Source organism: Trichoplusia ni, chromosome 24 (genome assembly GCF_003590095.1).
Source record: "Trichoplusia ni isolate ovarian cell line Hi5 chromosome 24, tn1, whole genome shotgun sequence".
In the NCBI taxonomy this organism is placed as follows: domain Eukaryota; kingdom Metazoa; phylum Arthropoda; class Insecta; order Lepidoptera; family Noctuidae; genus Trichoplusia; species Trichoplusia ni.
In genome coordinates, this window is record NC_039501.1 from 2054030 (window position 1) to 2077720 (window position 23691).

The following is a 23691-nucleotide window of genomic DNA, read 5'->3' on the forward strand; positions in this document are numbered from 1 at the left end:
TTAGTTCATGCTTTTAACTTGAAGTGGACGTCTGACATTACATAATAAGCTACTAATGTTGCCAAGTTTTCAAAACATTCTACTATATTCAGTTTTAAATGTTTTTTTAACGAATTAAAACCAGTCAACAAATTAGGTTTTGATTATTGTAATTAGCAAGGTTGGACATAAAATTTTCAGTTAAATGAAACGCTCTAATATTTGAATTCACCAAAGTTCCGCAGTGTAACGGAACGTTTCAATTCTATCGATTTTCCGCGGTAATTGTGAACATGGCTGGCTAAGTCGCCGCTTAAATAATTAAGTGAAAAAAACTTTAATAACACTCCATAAGTGCATTTTAGTTTTTAAAACATTATATTTCTTTAATAGAAACGAAGCGTTAAAGTTTTCTTCAGTTAATTTGTTAAAATAAATTAATGTCTGAAATCATGCGGTCATATTATGTTTTCCAAGTCATATTTGTGATTTCCATTATACAGTGTTTTATTGTAGATACTTACGGTAAGTCATCGTCAACTATTTTTAATAATCTATTGTGTCATAGTTCAAAGGTAGTACGGTAAATATCTTTAAAGGGCACATAATAAAAAAAGAAAACATTGACCCCTGTTCAACCTCAATTAGGTTGTTTAATGAGGAAAGACAATGATTCCAGCAGAAATATTTCCTTAGGTTTACTATAGTAATAGAACAATTGAATCAAATTTTATTAATATTATCCGTTACTCTAAAAACTTAACTGGGTGACCTATTTGTTATTGATGAATGTCCTTCTTACTTTTAATTGTTCCAAATACGTTCCAATAACGATTTTTTGGAGTTAATAAGAATGTGTCACAATATTTCCCACTTTAGTTTTTAACCAGAAAAAATATGAAAAGGTTGGTTAACATAGGATAGGTTTAAACTATCAAATACAATATAGGTACGAACTAAATATAAAATCGTATGTTTTCTTTTAGCATCTATTATTTTATTTGAAAATTTAATATTGAATTTTTTTAACTATATTAAACTTAATATCAATTCGAAATAAAAAAAAATACAGATTCAATATCTATTCAGTTACCTTAATGTTATCGTAATATGGTCTTCGCTTCAGCCTCCCAATCAAACAAAAGCTCTCACCACCTTCGACGACTTGGTGACGATGGCTACTTCAAGAAATCCTCATACCGGTCCTTCCAGCCAGTATCTATTAAATACCACAAGTCGACGTACCCGAAGGCTGATGACCGATCAGACTATGATATAACGTCATATGATACCGAGTACGGAGGGGTTGTCTCGAACTTTACGTCTTCCATTTATGATGATAACCCTCAGTTGTATCCGAATCCGGAGTTTGTTGCGAGGAGTAACCAAGGTATGTTAATTTAGAAAATAGATTTATTAGAATATTTATTTATTTATTTCTGATGTTTACAGCCAAATATTATTTGATGAGCAAAACGATTGTTTTCTATTGAATCAAAAACTGATTATTTTAAGTAGGTATTTATAAGTAACGGAATTGCAAAATCAAAAAAGTAAGTTAATGGTCGTTCAAAAAATTCAATGGGAATCAATCAATTGTTGAACGTATGCAAAGCAAAGTAAACTTGGTCTTCTCTATTGAGCAACATTTCCAGAATTATTAATCGATATCTTTCAGTAGTAGGCAAGACGGACAACAAAGTAGATGTGGAGCCGGACTTGCCTGATGATTCTCTAGCCGACGCGGACCTTAAAGAACACAACATTATTGACAGTGTGACTTATCTGTACGGGTTCAATAACTGTCACGGCGTCAGGAATGAGTGGATGATACTGGTAAATATAACAACAATGTTAGATAGACTTTTGTATTAATAAAAACGGGGTAATATTCAGTTTATTGGAACTATTTAATAATAAATTCATGAATCGCAAATTACACACCTTTATCATATCTCTGCTGGTTTTTTTTCTTAATATTGACGCTTTTTGCAATTTAATAAAAAGAGTTACCATCAAATATATTAAGTGTCTACGTAACTTTTTATATTGATGTTAAATGTTAAAAGAACCCTAAGTGACTCGTAATATTTAAAACAAAATTGTTACATTTTGAAATCAAAAAGTTAAATCAATTATTGACACTTTTAGAAATCAAACAAGCCTACTAAACATTTAAAAAGAGAAACATCATCAAATTCTTTTCTCTTTCACTCACTCCTTTTCAAATATTAACCACCCATCTTCCACATTCAGATCTTCATAACCAGCGGCATATCAGTAGTTCTCCTCATCAGTGCGGTCATGTGGCTGATGTGGAGCGAGTACGCGGCTGAGTTCAGACGCAGCAGTAAGCTCTACCCGATCAACATCAACTTGTGCTGTTGTCTCGCGGCCTGCACTATTATTTACATACAGGCTGTCATGGTAAGAGTCTTGGGTATTAGATTTATTGAGAAGATTTTCGGCATCAAAGCATAACATCAGTCCAATCTGCTATTGGAATCTGTATCTTTTATACGCAATACTAGCTGCACTTGGTGTTTATCCTTTGTTTTGTGTGGGACATCTTCTAATTACTCTTTCCACTTTTACTTGAGCGTGAAAGTCACAGTCAATATCCATCGCTTTTTCAAGGAAACTAAAACTGCTGCCGGTTTATAATTTATTATAGTCTTGATGTATTTGTGATTTATATGACATTTCTTTTAAATGTGACAATTACTCCTTTAATTGAATTAAAAAGACAATTTTACATACTTACCTATCTACAACTTTCTTTCCCATATCTGCTCTTTTTTTACAATACGACTCCCGCACTAAGGAATCTAATCCTTGTGCCGCTATAGGTTTCACAAGCATTCAAGTCACATGCACAAAGGCACTCATTTAAAGTGAAATCTCTCATTAAACTGTCCTCAGGGAGTATCATCCCCCTCACAATGTGAGAGGATAGCTCTCCTCTTGCACTACACACACGTGTCCTGTGCGATGTGGATCGTGGCGCTAGCGGCCGCAGTAGCCGAGTACTGCGCCTGTGACACTCTGCTGCCACTGAAGTATAACTATCTATTGGCCTACGGTGTTCCTGCGGTTGTTGTTATGGTAAGTTAACTTTTAATTGGTTTATGAAAGTAATAGGTGTTTTTTTATAATGATTTGCATTAAAAATAATCTCATAAACGTCCTCTTTTGAAGTTTCTTTTTTTGAGAATCGAAGATTAATAGGTTTAGATAGGTGTTGGGTTGGATGAATGTATGATCTCATTTCTCAATTGAATACAATCGTCATCAATGAAAAGAATTAAGTATAAATAATGGCTAGTGTTCGGAACAAAAACAAAATATTTCGTTGGCTGAGAATCGGTAAATCTGGAATCTAAAAAGTGATCCCGAATTACCTCAAAAGATGTTGTATTATCCTTTCAATCCGTCAATATTATCTTTTTTTTCTGCAGTTCAACTACGCCCTCTCAATGGAACACTACGAAATAAAGCACTACTGTTGGATGTCAATAGAAAAAGGCATGGTGATGGGGTTCATGATACCAGCCATGATTCTCATCCTTATTAACACTGCCATCATAATCTTGGGTCTACAGAGCGTGAACAAAAAGCAGGCAGAAACGTTAACTGCCAAAATACAAGAGCTTGTTGACCATCATATAGCGAACTGGCCCAAGACGGACCAAATGGATGATAAAAATGGAAGTATAGATACTTTAGATAATATCTATACGCCCGGCAGTAGTAGAAAGAATACGGATAGTTCGGAAACACTGGATAAAGATTACATTGGTAGTGAAGATGACTGTCATTACGTTAATATGGCAATACCGGGGGAAACCTGTGAAACAGGCAGTGAGGTGAGTTGCTAGTTTCAAGTTATTGGTAATTTTGGTACATTATCGTAAAACTTCAGAGACATTTTTGTTTCATTGCTAATTTTATGGTACTGTTGAGTGTTCATTACACTTTTTTCTATGTTAAATCAGACTCAGCCACATTGTAAATTCTAAATTGAACAATGACTACTATTGCTACTCAAATGTAACGACCACGTATGGTAAAAACCTTTTTTTGTCAGGAAAACCCGTTTACTTACAGAAATAAGTCCAAATAAAGCGTCCTATTTGAAATGAAATCGGGGATTATTTTAACAGTAAAACTGTATACGACGAATAAAAATAACTAAACTACAATTCTTTTAATTATAGTCAAACATCGCCCAAGCGAAGTCCCTGCAAGACAAGAGCCTACTAAACATGTTGTACATGGACAATGTATCCTGGAAATGGAGCTGGAATACGGAAGGCAACGAGCTGAAGACTTATCTGAACCTGTGTTTGGTGCTAGAACCGTTCTTCGCCATCAACTGGGTGATGGGTGTTGTTGCTATAGAGAATGCCGCCCATTGGTCGACGCCGACTATTTACTTGATTTTAGTCGTTGTTATGGTAAGTGCTCTGTTGGTCTAGTGTAGTGGTCCTGACTGTTATACCGGAGGTCGCAGGTTCGATTCCCACCCAGTTCAAATGTTTCAGTGATGCGCACAATCATTTGTTCGCACTGTGCCATCGGCGTGGGTTGAAGTTCATTCCACGTTCCTTCGTTCCACCCAGGCAAAAAAACCTAAAACGTAGGAAATATTTTGAAATGATACCTACATAATGAGACATCCGAGTACATTAATACGGATTGATTGAAGCTCATAATAAATTCTTAATATGACTGAAATAATAAAGTTAAAGTTACGTTTCTTCCTCTCTCTAAATGAATTATTTGTTGAAATGAAACTACTTTTACGCATTTTATCGCGGTTTGATTTTTGATTTTAGTTCCCTAGAGGGAACTAAAATCTAAAATCTATGTCTAACATTCGCGTAAACCTAAGAAACCACTATGAATTATTTGTATTTGTAGTACATCTACCTAACGACGACAATCTGCACAACTCTGCCCATCGTCAAACCGAAAACAACGGCGCCGTGCTGCGAAGCGGTCATCACAGAGCCTACCCTTACAAGAAACAGGTAAATTATTTAATCACCCTCAGTAATTATTATAAGTCAAAAACATATACCATCGAATTACAAGGTAAAAGACTAAGTGGTTAAGCGACGTAGATTCTTCCGAAAACGATTACAGAATGAGTCAATTTAAATATTCAATTTAGTCCAACTATGTCAGAAGTATTGCAGAAATATAATTTTCTCATCGACGTCATTCGATTTGTGACCAAATAGCATGAACTTATCGTATGTATTTAATGAAAAAGAAAATTCATAACTATTCAGTTAATGTCGAAAAATGTCCCTACCTACTAAATAAATTTATGTTTCCCAGGACTACAGACAGCATTCCTCTTTTGGATCCATCGATTCAACAGCCAATAGTGACGCCGGCACCAGCCGACACTATAAGTACCATCAGCATTTAAACTACAAAACTATAGCACACACATGTGCTGGTTATATCATTTCAGTCGTAAAAACGGCACTAAAGCTATGGACACACGGTTGTAAATCGTGTAACGGGTTTCTGCGGGTAGTCAAAAGGTTTTGGCTGAAGTACAAAGACTCGAGTTTCAGTATGTTTAGGGGATGTATGATGGGAATTATGAATTGAGAAAGGTCATAGATAGACGTATAGAGATTGGATTTTTATTAAAAAGAATGTACAGGCCCGCCTTTGAACAAACTGATTGAAGTAATAGTAACTGCTAACCAACGGACTATTTGTCTTATAAGTAACGAAAAATGGTCTAATTCTGGTTCATTGCATTGTTTAATAACATATACAATGAAAATATAGTCTTCCGAAATTGTTTTAAAATCTACCAAAATATTTAGTTTTAATTTAACGGGTAATATTTGTGACTTGTTGTGGAAGTTGCCAACGTAATAATTATTTTTACCCTGTTTTCTTGACATATATTCCTTCATTATTTAAATTATGGTATTTAATGCAAAAAATTATTTGTATAATCCTTAAAATCGCTAACAGACAGAAATCTTGTCGAACTATGAGTAAAAGACGTTATCCGGACGCCGATGCCAAAAGAAAGTTAAATAATATACTGTCAATTTACATTCCAAAATGGCGGCATAATCTGTTAGCAATTTCCAGGGATTAAAATAAGCGAATCACTTCCACAAAATCAAAATAACATCTAAATCCAATTAATCTCATAAGAATAGATTTTGAAGGAGTTTGAAAGTATTCTACAGTTAGAAATGGATTGTTGAGCCTACATTACGGCGCGTTTTGTCACAATGTGACTTTTTAACTTAGCGCACCATACGTACCGCCCAACAGACGGGTGAAAGGCGCTTGCATTGGCCACTTAAATATAATAAAATGAACGCTGACCTCTGCTCTATTACGAACTAATTAACTGAATTTAAGTCTCTGTATTAGTGCTAATAGTAGCCAAAGAGCTGTTAGTAATCTTAATCTTAAGCTGTCAGTGACAAAAAAGAGTAATTTAAATTGTTACAATATAACTGTCAATTTATATGGAAGATGGTCTATCGTGGTACAACAGGGGTCAGTGTTTAAGCTTTTAGTGAAGCGGCATTGCCATTTTATATCTACTTTACATTAGATATTTCTTCAAAATATAACGTCCTTCACCCCAATGTGGGGTTATGTATGGTTCGCTTTTGGCAATTCGCGTAGTGCCGACATTACTTCCATTAGAAGCCAAGATCTAACCAATTTTTACAGGACTAAGCAACGCTGAGAGGATGATCAGTATAATGTGTTATTGGCGCTGGCAATCATTCAAAGCATGCAATCAGACTATATGACTGCATAGATCTATTTAAACGAGGTTATATGTTTTTCAATAAAAAAAGTAAATGATAATAGTGGTAAAGTCGGCACTAAAGTTGAATTGAGCTTTTGAATCTTAGGGCCAACTATAAGGAATTGTGTCTTCTTAACTTAATGAATACTTAAAATATTTCTTATTATTCATATCTGAATAGAGTAGACTGTATCTGAAATATTCAGTGCAGAGACATTTTAAGAGAAATACATTTAAAATTAATCTCTAAAATAATCCATTTAAATGTGATTCATAAAAAGGAATTTTAATAAAATTAAGTGGTTTAGGAATAAATTATATAAATGTAAGTGAATACTTTAAAACATTCATTCAATTCGAGTTCAATGATGTTAGATACATGCGTAGATTTGATATTTTATGCCTTACTGTGTTATCTTAGTTTTGATGCCTATTAGTGAGTAGAGGTGAATAAAAGCAGTGTAAAAATGAAAATCGCACAAAAATTATGATATCACATTTTCATTTGTACATGTGCATTATTTAATCTGCTCTAAAATCGGGTACAGTGCCTATTTAAATGTACCTGCAAATTCATTATTTCATTTTGCCCCAAGTGTTGGGAGTCCAGGGCCTACCGTCATGCCTTAAAGTTCATTGTAGTTGTGGCAGCGTGACCGCGCACTACACGGCGTAGAGCGTCGTCTCTCTTCTACAACTGCAATAGGAAGCGAGAAATGAGTCACGGTGTTAGAGAAAACAATGAAGCTAGTAAGAATAAAATGAACACCACTGCTTTTATTGGCCTAAACTATGACATTAATTTACTTAGATTTTATAATCTACGAATAAGAACTTTTCTACTACAAAGTTTACTATAACTAGAGCTCTACATTTCATTCAAAACGGGTTACATTTGATCGTCAGAGTGCTGACAATAAATATATTAATAATTCTACTTCTATAGGAAATATTCATTCATGGGCGAGGCGAAAGCCTTTATTATAAGAACATTTTGAGATTAAACATCTCTCGACAATAATTTCGAACATTACACACTGCCCAAAGCATTCCTCACAGATTTATTAACTATGCCTATAATAAATAAATATTATACAATTCGCTTAGGATAAAATAAATAATGTGCAGTGCAATGAAATAGTAGACGTTTACTTGTGTTGCATTTCAGGCATTGACAGTATTATACAAGGTTGCCAGATTAAAAGAAGAAACTACCATAAGGAGGTAAAATATTTTATTATAAATTGAATGTTACCTAGAAGCATGCCAGAATTATTTTTGTGAAGCTGTATAGTGGTTAAATATGTTTACATGTATGTTCGTGTGCGTATATTATTTACAGATTAAAAAATATGTTAATGGCAATAAATATCAATATCTGTGAGATTTTAAAATATAAATGTTTGAAAACTTACTACTGTAATTGTAGTTAAGGTTTCATTTGTGATAGATTATAGTGTGATAGCAATATTGTTGCCACGACGAGTTTTAATAAATGTTTTAAATATCATTATTTCCTTGTTTTATTTATGCGGGTAGGAGACAAACACCTCATTCACCCTAGAGTGCACCAAGTTTATTTACAACGATATGGAAAAAGTAGACAAACAAAAATCTACCTGTGCGTTAGTCCATAACGCTCTCCTCAATCAGTACTCTGAGTTATCGCTCGTCGAACCCTGAGTTGAGTGATGTCCTTACATAAAAAGCAAACAGCTATCTTTATTCATTACCCAGCGCGCAGTGGGGTTGAGGACTCTCACGCTGTGCATAAAGCAACATGAACATTGAACACACCTACCTCAAAAAGATGGCACTAGCGCACGACATCCGGCATGCCCTGACCATGAATTTTCCTATCCCTCAAGTACGTTTATTTTCTCGTCTTTAAATTAATTACACATTTGGTTTTTAAGACAGTTCCAAAAGATATATCTAGTTGCTTTAACTTGAAACATTTATTTCAATGTAAAGGAGGTATAAATAATGTTATTTATATTTTGGGTTAAAAAGACGAAGTGATGAACTTGCGTGAAAGTGAGAAAGCTTTTTCTTTCCCGGACTGACCGCACCTAGTATTACTCATTTCGAAAGCCAAATACCTAGTCGATATTTTTCCTTTTAGCATTGATAAGGAGATTGTTTTACAATCATCACGGTTCTCATTTCTAGTAATCGATGCGTCATAACGATGACGCGCAAGTGGCGTAGCCACACCCAAACCTTTTTAATATATATAACTTGAATGTGTAGTGTAGTGATAGTGAGTGTAGTTATTAGGCGTAGGTTATAAACACAAATAAAACAACTAATGTTCTCTTATATCGAGTGTATTTCTGGATAAATCGGTTACAAAATACTTATCCAACGCCCGCCATGTTTCGAGCCGTGGCTCAAGCTTACATTCGTTAGCAAGATGAATTTCAAACGAAACTAGGTGATCGTATAAAATCGTACATTCTTTATATTACAATCTAAATAGTATAAAAGCCGACCGGCGTTCGCTAACTTGTTTTACAATAAAAAAAAGATCCACGCATACGTAGTAGCTGTATTAAATTTAGTTTGAGCTTAACTTACTCTTTAGTTATTTATAGGAAAAAATATATATAATAATTAGTACATATAATTTAAATTATTACATAAAGTTTTTTTAATTGCTATAGTAGAGGCTGTCGCGGAGTCGGCCGTAGTTTACAGTGATCTGTACAAGAGTTCCGACTGCCCGACTGATGTCGGTAGGGCCGATCCGGAGTGGAATCGACTGCAAAGCTTAAGGACCGAAATAATATATAAAAAAACCCATGCGAAACGTTTGTGGGTCGCACCGCGAGCCCGTGCCTGCAATACTGACTAAGACACAGTGTGTGTGTGTGTGTCGCTGTTGACGTGACGTGGCGTGGGTCGCGATGCGCCGCACTTCGGTCGTGCGATAAATGCTGACTTATTGGCGGTCGGTGGCGCGCAGCTTCTCCTCGACTGCCTCCTGGGAGGCCTCCGAGAGGTCGGTCGCTTGGATGTACTTCTGTACGCCCACCAGCGACTTCTTCAACGCATCGAAAGAGCTGTGGACGGAAAAACATCATGTTACGATTACATTGCAAAAATAAATAATATTCATCGATAATATCACGATTTCATGAATATTTATAGTCATTACTATCAATAAAATATTGACGATGCAAACGTGTAAGATATCCTACTTTCTCGAAACATTCAACAAAGACTACAGTAAATTGAAACATGAAACTATACGAGCATCTAGTACTGATCCTTGAGTAAAGTTGTTCATGTACGGTCAAACAAAAGACAATTTATAATATAGCAACCATGTTTATTTATTGTTCGACTTTCACCGATACACACGTCACGCCACACAAAGGGGGATATAACACGATTAGCTATCTTCGCGATAAGTGTATCTCTTACATTGTCAACATGATAGGACTGTGCGTCATGTATCCTATAGTATGTTGTTTAGAATATAAGGAGGGGGTTCAAAATCATTACTATACAGTTTATATTTAAGAGTTCAAAAGGCGTATTCTTTTAGAAATAATCAATAAATGATAGCCAAGTAAAACCTTATTGCCAAGAGCAACCTAAAGAAGTCCAGGCACGATTATTTTTCGGTGCATGTGTTTTTATTGAATGATCTGAATTTTATGTCTAAAGTGCGATGCTGCTATGTTACTTTTTATATCACAAAATATTTTATACTTTTATTTCTATCGTAATAAGTCTGTGAAGCTAGATATTAAAGATAAACAGAACAATGACTTTTCAAATGCATATTTTTTACTTTTGTTAGTTCAATAACGTATATATTTAAAGCAGAATAAAAACGTTTTAAAGTACACTTGCGATTCATAAAACAGAGGTCAGTTTGACTTAAAACATTTAGAAAGAAATGTGACTATAATATTTCGGATATATGACGGTCCAAAATTCAATTCATATTACCTAACATCTTTTTTTGGGACTCCCCCGCCACACAGGCGCGTCATTGCAACTCCTGTTAGACGGGATCTACGATGAAACCAATGAAAACCACCGCAAATTGAAGATCGAAAATAATTAACTGTCTTGGAACCCGCAACGAATTAAATCAGAAATAGTAAAATGAGTAAGAAATACTACGGTATGATATCTTTAGTGTTAGCTCTTTTGTACAAAAACATTAAAATGTCGTTAAAAAATTATTTTCCTAAATTTCACCCACAAATATCCGGTGGCTCGAAATTGACAACTACCGTCACCGATCATAAACAACATTATTTCCGTATGCTAAAGTTTCCAATGATTTCTAAATTTACTTTAGTGTTTTTTGGCAGCGTCGCCGAAGGACTTGGTTTTATTAACTCCAGTCCAGATTACAACTGGAATTACACGAGCGTTTATTATCATTCTAGACTTGTTAATATTCAGAGTTATTTTATGAATGTTATCTTAGATAGACATTTTAATAAGATCATAACCAGACCCGACATTTCCTATTGTACTCTGAGAAAACAATATCTTTCTAGCTTGAATCATTATATTAAATATTTTATGATCTTATCTGTACCAATAGGTGTTGCGCAATATAGTTGTATGTTTCTGTTTTTGTAAGAAAGAATCAAGCTGCCATTATGGTCTTCTCTTTGTTTCTATCAGCTAATGTATAGTTGCCTTAGCCCAAAACTCATTCGACAAAGTCTCCGGTATCATTGTAGCTACTTGCAAAGTGTCTGTAAACATAATTACCTGGAGTACAACATCTTCTTCTTGACCTTGGCGGTGTCGGGGCACCATGACATGAGGAAGAGCTTCTGTTTCTTGCTAGCCTCCGACGTGCCCTGGCACTGGTGCGTGTACTCGAAGTCGAACAGACCGTATCTGGAAATTATAACAGTATAGTCAATAAAACCTTCATGGCAACATTAACAGTATTTTTGCCGTATGCAAGTGCGACGCTTGGCTAAGTGACGTTCTAGTGTCTGTTTGCCTCTACTTTGCACTTGGCAATTTACAAGTGACATTTTGCTGTGCGTCGTTTTTGAATACGGCTGTTTATTTATTCACAAAATGTGTTTGCAACTTCCTTGTCATGATCACGTTTATATCACAAATAAGACTAAGTTTTCCCAAATATACAATGAATAATTGTAATTGAGAATAAGTTTAGGGAAAAAATTGTTATAGATAGCTAGAATCCCTACAATATTTACGAGTCAAAACGCTTTGGTCACGCCCAAAATGGGCGCCGCCTTTAAGGATTTAATCTAAACTACCACGGCACCAATATAAAGCATATTTAATTAATTTATTCTACGGAATTCTCACAAAACGTGAATCACGGTGTGTTTAAAGTTTCGTGGTAAATAAATGTTGTTAAGTACCGAGAGTTTAGTTAGTAACCGTGGAGTTTCTTGCCCGTTCTCCTCCATTGGAAGACATTGGAACGGGCGGCTAGTCTTGACTATTCGTTAGCCTGTAAACGGTTTACATACCTATACATCTTGTGACTAAAACTACGTAAAAGGCGGGTTTGGTATATGATTCTACAGAAATTACTTTACTCTATGTTGACACTAATATCTGAAATTCTACTGCAATCATGATGGTACTTGCAAAGATTAAGTTAGCGAACTTCAATAGCTTAAAATATCGACATAGGAGACCATGAACACGTCATTGGAGAAGATAGGATTGATGTTTTAACAGTTTTCCTACACTAATAGACACGACCATGCGTCATATTTTTAAGTGTATAATGAATTTCGCTAACTTCACACCCAAGTCACAAAATAACTTTAACATTCGTCGCCTACCTGCACTCGCCAGTGCCTCCCTTCTGCAAATCCTCAAGGAACTGATCGTATTCGGCGTTACGCTCGCCGACGGTCTCCACATCAATCTGTTTCTCATCTCGGATGTAGAACACCACGTAGCGGTGCTTCTTATCCTTCTTAATCTCCTCGTACGTCGTTTTACATGCGTCCGAAACTGTTACACCAGACGCCTGGAAACAAATAGAAAGATTAGTAAAGAGGTTTTCCACTATTGGTAATCGTATAAAATTACTGTCATTGGGCCTGTCTTTGTACCATCTATTGCTTTAAAATTGATATAGAAACATACATACACGAACAAGTACGACTGTACTATAAAATAATTAATGATCAAATGGTAGCGTGTAAGTGGTAAATTACGAGACGAATCTGATCTCAACAAAATTAATCTTGCTGATCAGATTAATTTAGTAGAAAAAATAGTGTCGTCGCGTATATCATCAGTGTAATCAAATTGTGAAACACAATAAGACTTTATTATAAATATGTTTTCGCCACCTGAGACTCATTGACACCCGAATTTATCCATCTTTACAGAAATAACAATAATTATTTAGGATGAAACTTGCAATATGTCATAAAATAGATTAGTTCAATATTAAAGCATCTCATCTCCAGGCGAACAATTACACGAATCCTAAGAGGCATTCCTTCTAAAAGATATTCAGTAACTGAAATACTTTAATGAAACATTTCGAATGGGCGGCATTCCCGATTCGGGAAGAATCCTTTCATTTTGGCGTGTGAGCATTCTTCACGATATTTGACTCAGAGTTATGCACCAACGGATGAAAAATATACCTCATTGTAGCTCATAATATAAGGGTTGGATTTGTTTTCTTCTAACTGGGTAGCCGCAGCTGTTGAAAACGGTAAGATAAGAACCGGGTATGCCTAATCAAGCAGAGGGTCAACTCAGGCTAAAATATATTTTATGTTTTAATTTTTCTGATAGGCCTACATAAGATGATATATTATGAGTGATACACATGCAGACTATATGGTAGTTAAAGAAAGCTATAATTCCAAATCATAAACATAAAACAGGTGCAGCGGAAATGTAGACTGTAAGTCTATCTATACAAATTACACAGACAGACAAGAAGACAATGGGGGCGTATTCTAACATCCTAAATGATGACCCCCGAAGATTCTTACTAATGAATGTACGATTAGTTACAAGTAGAATTTCTGGCAGGACGCCAGAAGAATAAATGAAGATCTTTCAGTAAGAACACATTGTGTAATGTGAAGAACTAGGACTGTACTGTTTGATATATCAGAGAGTGTTAATTTTTTTTTATAATTTTACCTCCGACCCTTCATCCCACACGCATCGATCATTAGTATCTGATCACCGACACAGTCGCGAGCTTATGCCTATTTACTAAGCTCTGAGATTGTATAAAGATGATCACTTGGGAGGCAAAAACTGTTCTGATAGATATCGGAGGTTTTCCTTCATCAAGAAATTTTGTGAAGAGCAATTTCCACCCAGATTTAACTGTTAATCAGTTTATGAACATGGTCAAAGTATAAACAACTGTGTGCCATCCAAAATCCAGATGGATTAACAACTTCTGCATCTAATTCAGGATAGTTTATGTTACATCATCATCATCATATCCGTATGCTATGCATATGATTAGATTATTATGACGTGGGACGAGAATGTTAATCATACATTATTTTAGATAGTAAATCACACTCCTTGTTTCATCAGGCTAGCTTAGCAAAATCACGTACATTTTTCTGTCATAAGATAGCTACCCTATTATTCATCACAATCTATTGTTTCAGTACTCGCAAGGGACAAACATTATTTAGAGTAATTAAACCTACGCCTTTTCTAAACTGTGTGCTGAGTGAATTCTCATCATAATATTCGCGTTACAGTTGAAATAATTTCAAACACATGTTTATTCTATAGATAACGGTGACCTTAGGTACATATTGCTTGAAATCTGTTATTTATTTGTTTACATTCCGATGATGTTAAAGGTCAGTTAATGCCTTTTCATTGTTTATATTTTTATCGAGGGTAATTATAAATCAATTCTTTATATAAATCTTTTCCATGTTGTTTTGCGTTAATAGTTGGGGTCCATTTTAATCTTTATTCGTCAATTATTAAGGACCTTCTACTATTTATATTTTAGAACTTATAATGTTATCAGTCAAAAAGGTGAGTGACGATGTATCTAATGTCTATTTGATCTGACACTCCTTAAGCGCCTTTTTAGGCGTACTAGCCATAAAAACATTTTTCAATTGTAGTATATGTCTTCATCTTTACATAAATCGTTAAATTTCGAATTTTTGATCATGCGATACGCTGACGCGAATATTGAAATATGGTCCAGACTTGATCCCCCATTGTCAACTAGTAATTTCAACTTTAAAATAAGATACGAATGCAAGTTAAAATTCAACAAGCAGTATATCCTGTGATTCTAACCCCCGCATGCCGAACGGAACTCGGCAATAGGCCGGCCTATTGTCTCAGGCGGCTAGCCAACTGATTTAAATAGACAAACGTAAATACGTCACCACAGTTCGTTTATATGTTGTAGATATTTATGTTGAGCGGTTGTAACTGTGAGATTAGCAACGTTGAAATAGTTTTGAGTTGTTCTCAGCATGAAAAAATTTAATTAAATTAATTGAGGTTTAACTTAATAGAAATTTAGAATCAGTAATTAGTTTATTGATTTGAACAATCTTTGAATCAAATCGCGACTCTTTTCAAATGAATGAAATGAAAACAAGTTTAGACAAATTTGTTGATTTTTACCCGGTTCAGTTTTTAACCTTGGGCACGGCACCTTAATCATGGTATCTAGCTCATCAGCACTTGTTCTGTAAGTGAGGGTAGTTAACTAATGTAACTCGGATTTGCAAGATACTATAAAACAAACACAAGATCAATCATCGAAACATGGCAACATACATCCGCACTAATAAATTGATATTTTTATGACCTCTTTAGATTCAAGTGTCTAGCACGAAGAATAAGAATATATCTTTGTCACATGTATCTCATAATTAGCAATACATTGGTGATTTAATAGTTACATATTTCTTAACCCCAGTCCACCGCAGCTGTTGTCGCCTTTCATTCAGTTCTATTTCAATTAACACGAGGCTATGCAGTTAGTATAAATTACGTAATAAACTTAAGCGGTCGAGTGCATTGTACTATTTTAGTTTTTAATAAATTACACAATATCTTGCCAAGACAGATAAATTCTCTTTTTGTCTGGTGAAATTCACGTGCTTTATTATCTGAATACTTATTTTCAGGGGTTTTAAAAAACCGACGTTGGATTAGAAACTAGAACAATAAAAGAGTTACAATGAAAGTCTTCAGATTTATTAGAGCGTGTTTCGGAAACTTGCTTTCTAAATCTAATTAATAGCTTCAAGCTTCAAAGAGCCATTGTTTTTTTGTACATTGATCGAAGCTTTATGCAGTAGGAATAAAATAGTTGAGGGTACATCGCAATTAAATTCCATATCATTTTATTCATCATTCAATTACAAGAACACTAATTCAAAATTACTTTTGAACGAGTTGAAAATTTTGCCAAAATTTCATGTAACATATAAATTGTTCCAGCACCGATATAAATTGAAGAAGGAACAGGCATACAAAGGCCTCTCTACATTTCCATAAACAGAGATAACATAGGAAGGAAATATCAACCCCAGAGCGCAAAACTTCGCAGACAACACATAACGTTCAACTCTATACAAATATAACTCTTGGTTTAATAGCTTCAAAGTTCATTTCGCAAAAGCTTTTCGAATGAGTCATCGTTTAAATGTTATCAGTAACAGGTCGTCGAAATGTAATGTTTTCATCGTATCGTTGTAAAGACGTAAATACTCTGTTTCTTTTTATATTTGTACAGGTGGTTAGTACGGTTGAGTGAGTAATATTCGGGATCAAGTGTTCCACCTAGCTATTGGCTATTGTTCAGTCGACTAGTAATCTAAGACCTGTGAGCTTTGCCTTGACCCAGTCGGTGCTGAAGCAGACCTTGTGCCGTTCCTAGTACTCCCACGTAATCAATACTAAACGTCTGATATATAAATACGTTATAGAACTTTATTTAATCGGTTGGATTAAACGCGTGGAATTACTTTGTCTTTTAATTCTCAAAGGCGTTCACTTTTTCGGTTTATTTGAATGTATGTACATTTTTTATGCGGATCGTGTAAAATTTTCAGTAACTAGTTTTACAAATTCTTTTTGAAGATTTTGTATTCCGAAGAAATTAAACATGTTGTCCTTTTTTATGTCTTACCATTCAGACATGATAAAAGAAGCCAGCAACGACGACACTTAAAAACACAGTCAACCGACTCCAAATCTTAAAAAAACATCTCAGAGAATATTGTAACAACGCGAGATATTTAAAATGGACAGTCCCCCGCGTGGCTCAGTAAAAATAGCACCAGTCACGCCCGAAGACATTGGCCGTAGCACAATCTAATAATACACAGTGCATGAACCGAGACACGTGTGTTATAATCCTTTGGGGATATGCACATGTTAATAGTGTATCTTTGGGTTTGAAGACTAAGCGGAGTTGGGAGAAAAGCAGCTCGAAGAAATATGGAAGAAATAAGGAAGACCTTTTGTCAGTCCTTATTGTAGTCTAGTTAACAGCCAGGTTAAAACCGATTAATAAGAAATCTTGAGCAGGGTGGTAGATATGCTTTAGTATTATTTTGACACTGATGATCCTTATTATGGACAATAGATAAGAGCAACAACAAATCCAACCAAAGTCTGGGGGAAATTATCAAGACACATTGCTTGTGTATTACACCTGCATTATCTTAATTGATCGTATCTAACAAACAATATAAGATATCAATTAAAAGGATATAATTCCTAAAATTACTTCTAAACGATTTCACTTATCTGAAATATCAAAAGAATCGAAATCATACACTTTAGACACGACCATTTAATGGATAGGATAAAAATATTCATTTGAAGTTATTGCTCGCGAATGAGGGTACTTGTAAATTTGTGATTTATTACTAACGAGATACACGGACAGACAATAAAGTGATACATCGCCCATTCCTCACAATGAACTATTTATATCGCAGATAAAAGCGGTCTATTTCTATTCCACCGTCTAATATCTAAATGATGTCATTGTTGCCGCATCTCTTTATTTGTGGCGTGTAAACAAGCGTGTTTGAGTACCACATTTTCAGTGTCATGATCAGCATTTGAAGGCAGATGTTGATAGGACCTGTCGTCACCAGGTGTCAAGATCAATTGCATTTATATTCGTTGTTATTTCAAGGTGATATTTGTTTCTTATACAGGTATGTTCTGCTGAATATTCAAATTTTGTTAAAAAACATGCAGCAGGTCCAGAACTTTTGTAGTACTCATGCCCGTTAATTGATTCTTCTTTATTGCATGTGAAGCAGGTTTTTTTTTCTCGATTTCTAATATACTTTTTCTGCCAAATCCTTATATATTTTTCCTTCTACAATAGTTAACGAAAAAATTCATTGAGTTCTGATGATGGACGTAGGTTAAGACAAAAGCCCTACTATGCAGCAGCCTACTCAGCCTACTTAGCACAACAATTCTAAAAAGAAAATTAAGCTACTATTATTGATAAGGAAAATAAAGACGGTGATTAAATAAGAAAGTTCAATATTAAGGACAATCGTTTGACATTTTCAGTAAGTCTACAACGTTATTAACATTATCTTTGTCTGAGTTCATAAACAATGTAACGGTTCATGAATTCCTAATTTAGGATCGCCATTTTTAATGTCAAGGTGTAACGTGTACTTAAATCTCACCTTTAAGGGTTATTTGTTCAATGATAATAATGTATATAAGCTACGAAACGATACGAAATAGTTTCTTCACAATATACTTTGTAACATTTGTGTGTGGAATTAAGTTTCCAAATGATTAATTCAAAACCTATTTATATTGATGAGATTATTAATGTTAATTTATAAACCTTATTCTGCTTCCCCTAACATAAACTTCGTCATTCCTGTCACGTTTTGGTAAATCACCATGTATCTGCAATATTTCCGCTCCAATGGCTACATTTTTGTTAGACTGCATTATTTTACCGCATGAAGCGATATTATAGACATGCAACCAACCGGCTACTGCAGACGATCGATCGTTTAAACGTGGTTCAGTACCGCCATTTTAGTTTCGCCGAAAACTCCGTACTAACTTGTTTAAGTTGAACGGCCTTTGGATGATATACGACTACAGGAGAATATATTTGGAATCTCCAAACAGTTTTTTGAAAAGTTCTTCAATACTAGTACTAACAATTCTACACATACTAACGAACTTTTTGCTAATATATTGAGTGTACCACATTAAGTATTCAATCACATTTTATTTCAATCCATGTTTTAGACTATCAAAAAGATATTGTCAGTCGATGTTGATCGGATCAATCAGAGATGAAGATAACGAAATTCACACATATCATGTTCAAAGACATACTTCACACGCGAATTAGCTTCATCATGCTGTATTCGCTAACGAAGCGATGATTGCATTAAATATTTTTTATTTATTCATCGCTCGAATACTACTTTCCACTCTTTTTATATTAATACAGAATGGAACGTATACGATATTTTTTTTCTTTGAACACGGTACCATTTTACTATAGATAAAATACTATAGCAAAATTTCTACAAGACATCTTTTTGATAAATTAACTACAACTGCAAAGAAGTAGTATTTTCTTTTCGGGTTAATTTATGTAGTTCAATCATAAAACTATCTCGTATCGACGAGGATCGTAAAAATACATATTCATAATGTTGTAATAGACATTTTTCAATTAAAGATTGGCTATAGATTATTTTCAAATTCGATTTCATGAATAGATACGTAATAAATATTCAAATATTTTTTTCTGAGCACTGAACTTGGCCGCGAATGTGGGTAGGCGGAGAGCAATGACGTCACCCCTGGGAAAATATGAACATGTCAGCTTAAATTATTGTCGAGCTATGACGGTATTTCGAGATTATTTGGAACATTTTGCTCGTAGATTAGAGTAGTTTCTGAAATAACAACGCACATAATTGCAAACATTAATTAATCAGAATGTTTTAGAATGTCTGTTAATGTTGCTACATGTGAACTGTTGGTCTGATTTTGACATGTTGGCAGGGTGGTTTAAATCATAATAAATCTTATAATATCAAGAAATTTCTCTTAGCAACGAGTTTTGTTGGATTTATTTTTTGTTAATTATATCATGAAATTACTGTGTACAAAGTTACTTCTTGTACTTTGTAACACGCGACAATAAGAAGTCTAGCTTCATGTAAAATAGTTATATTGGTTTTAATTTGTATACCTTTTTATTTAAACAGCGCCTATAATTTTAAATCAGTAACGATTCAAAAGTTTAAACACGTTCAATCTACAACTGACAAACGGACAATGCGTCAACAAACCGGATATTATATTACTTCATATTCCAAATATAGTCAAAACATGAAGCAATAAATCAGGAAAATTATTCACCGTATTACTTATGAATACGAGAACATTTTAACCGTTGATGACTTGCTGGTTTAGAATAACGGATTTAGTATCTCACATTTTGTGTTAACTTTGATAATAATAACGGCTAACCAGTATTTGATAACGCATATTAGATCGTCAGTTAGAAATGTTTTAGCTCGATTACTTGAAACAAATTTATTAACCTCGCCCTGGTATAGGATCACAGCATCACGAATCTCTGGATAGGCAAGTTAAGAGATCAGTAACTGGACGCTTACAGGCTCAAAAGGTTGCGAATAAATTCGATAATTTTGCAACGTCTGAGTTCTGTTGTGTTGTACTCTGATACGAGACCGTGTGGCCATTATCGCTGTTGTATTGACCCCAACCTTCATTCGTAAACATTGAACTTTAATTGCAATTAAAATGGATTGGAAGCGTTGATAGCGATTACTTTCACTCATTTATATCCAGCTTTCGTTTTAGCCAGGCAAAGGACGTTACGTAATTAGAAGGGCGCTCTCAACAGCACATCTAGACATAACCATCTAGACTTTGAAACTTAACTAAACGAAGTCATTATTATTTACAATAATACAGTAACTCCTAAAATCGCAGAGAGAGAGATGGAAATTCTTTAGTACACAGCAGCATTCTAAACAAAACTCAAATATTTGAAGAAAGGGAATCTAAAACACCCATTTGATATAATTACGAGTATCTCCCGTCTCGTCTAGTTCATGAGAGCGTTAAGGCGAGCTTTGTCCTTTCGTAAAAAAAGTCAAGGTGAACGACCGGGCGTCGGGATATGCGTCACTGACTCACTCAGGTGACTCGCGAATATTATACAGATGTACGGCTGAATGGTTTAAACTACTCATTAACTGATGACGAAAGAACATGCTAATCTTTGTTGTACTAGACCTAGTAGATTAGACATTCTTAGGAAACTGCAGAAGATACTGTCACAATAACGTGGTATTAGATCATGAAACATGACGAATTCTCTTGTTATAGATACTGATGATCATATAAAGCTATTATTAGAGCAGTTTTTGCCATCGAAACAGATCATCTTTAATATAAAAGTCGAGAAATCAAGAGTAAAATTATTTTTTTACAGACTAAAATACGTTTCATCCGACCAGGGGGCTTACTCTTCAAGCTAATTTTAATTCCAATCCAAAACCAATGCGATTCCAATGTCAATTTTGCAGTCACGTGATCCGGTACTCTTGAATACAATATTGTCAGCATTGGATTGAAATCGGGATTGCCCCGAGATTGTTTTGTTAGAAGTGAAGTTAGCTACGTTGCGGGCCGCTCGAGTGTTGTTCAAGTCTTGACGATTAACCGGTAATAGGTCTTTAAAATGCTATATCTTTTTAATAACAAAACTGATTTATAATATGTGATATAAATAATTGTTAATTTAAATAATTTTAATGTTTCCAATGCATTGGGTGTAAAAAAAATTAAAATTATTAAATCAACCACGGCTTTGGCTGTATGCGGAAGAATCGTTGCCTACACTGTTTAAAAAATGTCAAGTGGCGCGTAAAGTTACCAAATTTTAATTTGATGTGGTTCTGTGAGTGGAGTGCGAGTTAGTTGGAACATTAAAATTGCATTAAGTTCCTTTTATTATTAAAATAATTTGTGTCCGTTAAGTCCGTTAACTTAAATAGATAAAAGTAAAGTTTTAAAGAAGTGGTAAGTAAACATACAATTTTACTGTATTGCTGTATAGATAAACGTTTTTAATTATTCATCAGTAAAATATTGTAATTATTACCTGATACATGGTTAATAAAAGTATTCCAATTTTAGCTAAAATGACGAATCGACCAACGTATTCTCAAATAGAATGTTTGGTGGAATTCCTGGAGCAAAATCCAGGCATAGCCAAAGGCTTGCTTCGGACCAGTCAAGCCAAATTGGAAACGAAGCGAAAATGGGCAAGCTTGGCAACCTCCTTGAATTCTATTGGAGGTGCTAATAAAGATGGTCAAGGCTGGGCTAAAGTATTAAAAAATCAATTAGACATTAGAATCACTATTATCAGGCAGTAATTAAATAGCAAGTAATTTCATTAACATTAATGCATGTTTTAGTATTGGGCTGAGAAGAAATGTGGTTTGAAGAAACAGTGCGCACAACTCTCATCTTCAATGAGGCGCACTGGTGGTGGGACAGCAGACAACTTGCCAACATTGTCTGCTCTAGATAAAAGGTTGGTGGCAGTGATGGGTGGACAAGAGTTTGCGACTGGCAACTCAAGCTTGGCAGTCAATCCATTTCCTGAATTGGTATGTCTATAAAATTTAAGACAACTGTGATATTTATTTAATACATTATATTTTATTTATGAAATAACAACAACATATCATTTTATTATTTCAGCCGAGATCTGTTGGTACAGAACCACAGGTTGTTGAAGAAGAGGTAAGCCACCATGACGTCATGGAAATGCAGTTCGAGCAACCGGTGCATGTTTCCCCTATACTTGGCACATCACATAGTGAAATAATACCAGAAACCATAAGTAAGTCTTGACGCGATATGATTCTAGTGCTAATTTTGTATTTTTCTTTCCTATTCAAAGAGTATACTAAAATAAACCTTTGCATAGTTGTGATTTGTATTCAAGCAAAGGATACACTCCAAATACCTTTAGTCAGTCACGCAACCCAACTTAAGTGTGTAACATTTAAAGTGGTTTGGCACTTATCACGTTACGAGCTATGGCATAAGGACTTGTTTTTTGTAACAACAGTTTGACACTACTTGAGTAAATTTATGGAGATTCTATTTTTTTAAATATATTTCAGTACCTGTGACCACGCCACTACAGATTACGCCTCCGTTGAGTAACAATCCTCCACGACGGCGACGCCGGTCTTTAACTCAGAGGCAGGATACAGTGACGATGGAACGGTTTGCCATGATGGAAGAGCGACGGATTGAAGCCGAAACGACAACAGCCCAAGCATTAGTTCAACTGTCACAACAAATTGGCAATATTGCAAGGGCTTTAACATCTATAGCTACAGCAATTTCAGACGTAGCCAGAAAAATGCCAGAACCTTAAGAAAGGTATCTTAACAATTTTTTTTTCAGCAAAGACCTCCCTTAGATTTTTTTTTATGTATTAAACCGTAAAAATACTAGTTAAACATGCTAGTTAAATGAAGATTCCCAATATGTTCGTAATCAAGCAAAATGTTCATAAAAAATAAACAAAAAGTTCTTCCTAAAACGCTGTCAGCTGTTGTCTCTAAAATAAATGTATAAGGTATAGATTAGGTAATAGTAGGTAATTAAAAGATTTATTATATTAATGGTTGTTTTTTAGAAATTGATAATTTATTTCTTGAAGAACAAAATTTACAATAATGTCTTACATTCTAAAAAGTTCTTATTTTACCTATTTAAATATGTTTTGCAAAAAAATATCAATTGTTATTAAAAGTAGGACACTACGGAAATATAAATAATTATTGTTAATGCTGCATATATTATAT

General features: G+C 34.6%; 3 protein-coding genes across 6 annotated transcripts in view; 2 read left to right on the forward strand and 1 right to left on the reverse strand.

The window, feature by feature from the left end:
• On the forward strand, window positions 1-9319 carry LOC113505079. Of its 3 annotated transcripts, none has more exons than XM_026887587.1 (9): window positions 1-504; window positions 1106-1369; window positions 1658-1815; window positions 2236-2406; window positions 2902-3084; window positions 3438-3845; window positions 4197-4436; window positions 4903-5012; window positions 5326-9319. In XM_026887587.1, the coding sequence occupies exons 1-9, from the start codon at window positions 420-422 to the stop codon at window positions 5417-5419; spliced, it is 1713 nt and encodes a 570-aa protein (XP_026743388.1). In that variant the 5' UTR covers window positions 1-419; the 3' UTR covers window positions 5420-9319. The 3 variants fall into 3 exon arrangements, with proteins under 3 accessions (XP_026743388.1, XP_026743389.1, XP_026743391.1); XM_026887588.1 differs by having other exon boundaries at window positions 1661-1815; XM_026887590.1 differs by lacking the exon at window positions 1-504 and having other exon boundaries at window positions 1020-1369.
• Window positions 9105-23691, reverse strand: part of LOC113505085 (cofilin/actin-depolymerizing factor homolog) — a 20372-nt gene continuing 5785 nt past the window's right edge. Inside the window, exons 2-4 of the mRNA XM_026887599.1 lie at window positions 12604-12794; window positions 11537-11668; window positions 9105-9855 (exon numbers count right to left, since the gene is read on the reverse strand). Coding sequence (XP_026743400.1) covers window positions 9735-9855; window positions 11537-11668; window positions 12604-12794 — 444 coding nt within the window. The 3' untranslated portion in view covers window positions 9105-9734. The remainder of the gene's footprint in view (window positions 9856-11536; window positions 11669-12603; window positions 12795-23691) is intronic.
• Window positions 21863-23488, forward strand: LOC113505083. 2 transcript variants are annotated; one of them, XM_026887598.1, is made up of 5 exons: window positions 21863-21880; window positions 21998-22191; window positions 22282-22476; window positions 22571-22712; window positions 22999-23488. In XM_026887598.1, exons 2-5 carry the CDS (start codon window positions 22003-22005, stop codon window positions 23256-23258), a joined length of 786 nt encoding a protein of 261 aa, XP_026743399.1. In that variant the 5' UTR covers window positions 21863-21880; window positions 21998-22002; the 3' UTR covers window positions 23259-23488. The 2 variants fall into 2 exon arrangements, with proteins under 2 accessions (XP_026743399.1, XP_026743398.1); XM_026887597.1 differs by lacking the exon at window positions 21863-21880 and having other exon boundaries at window positions 21889-22191.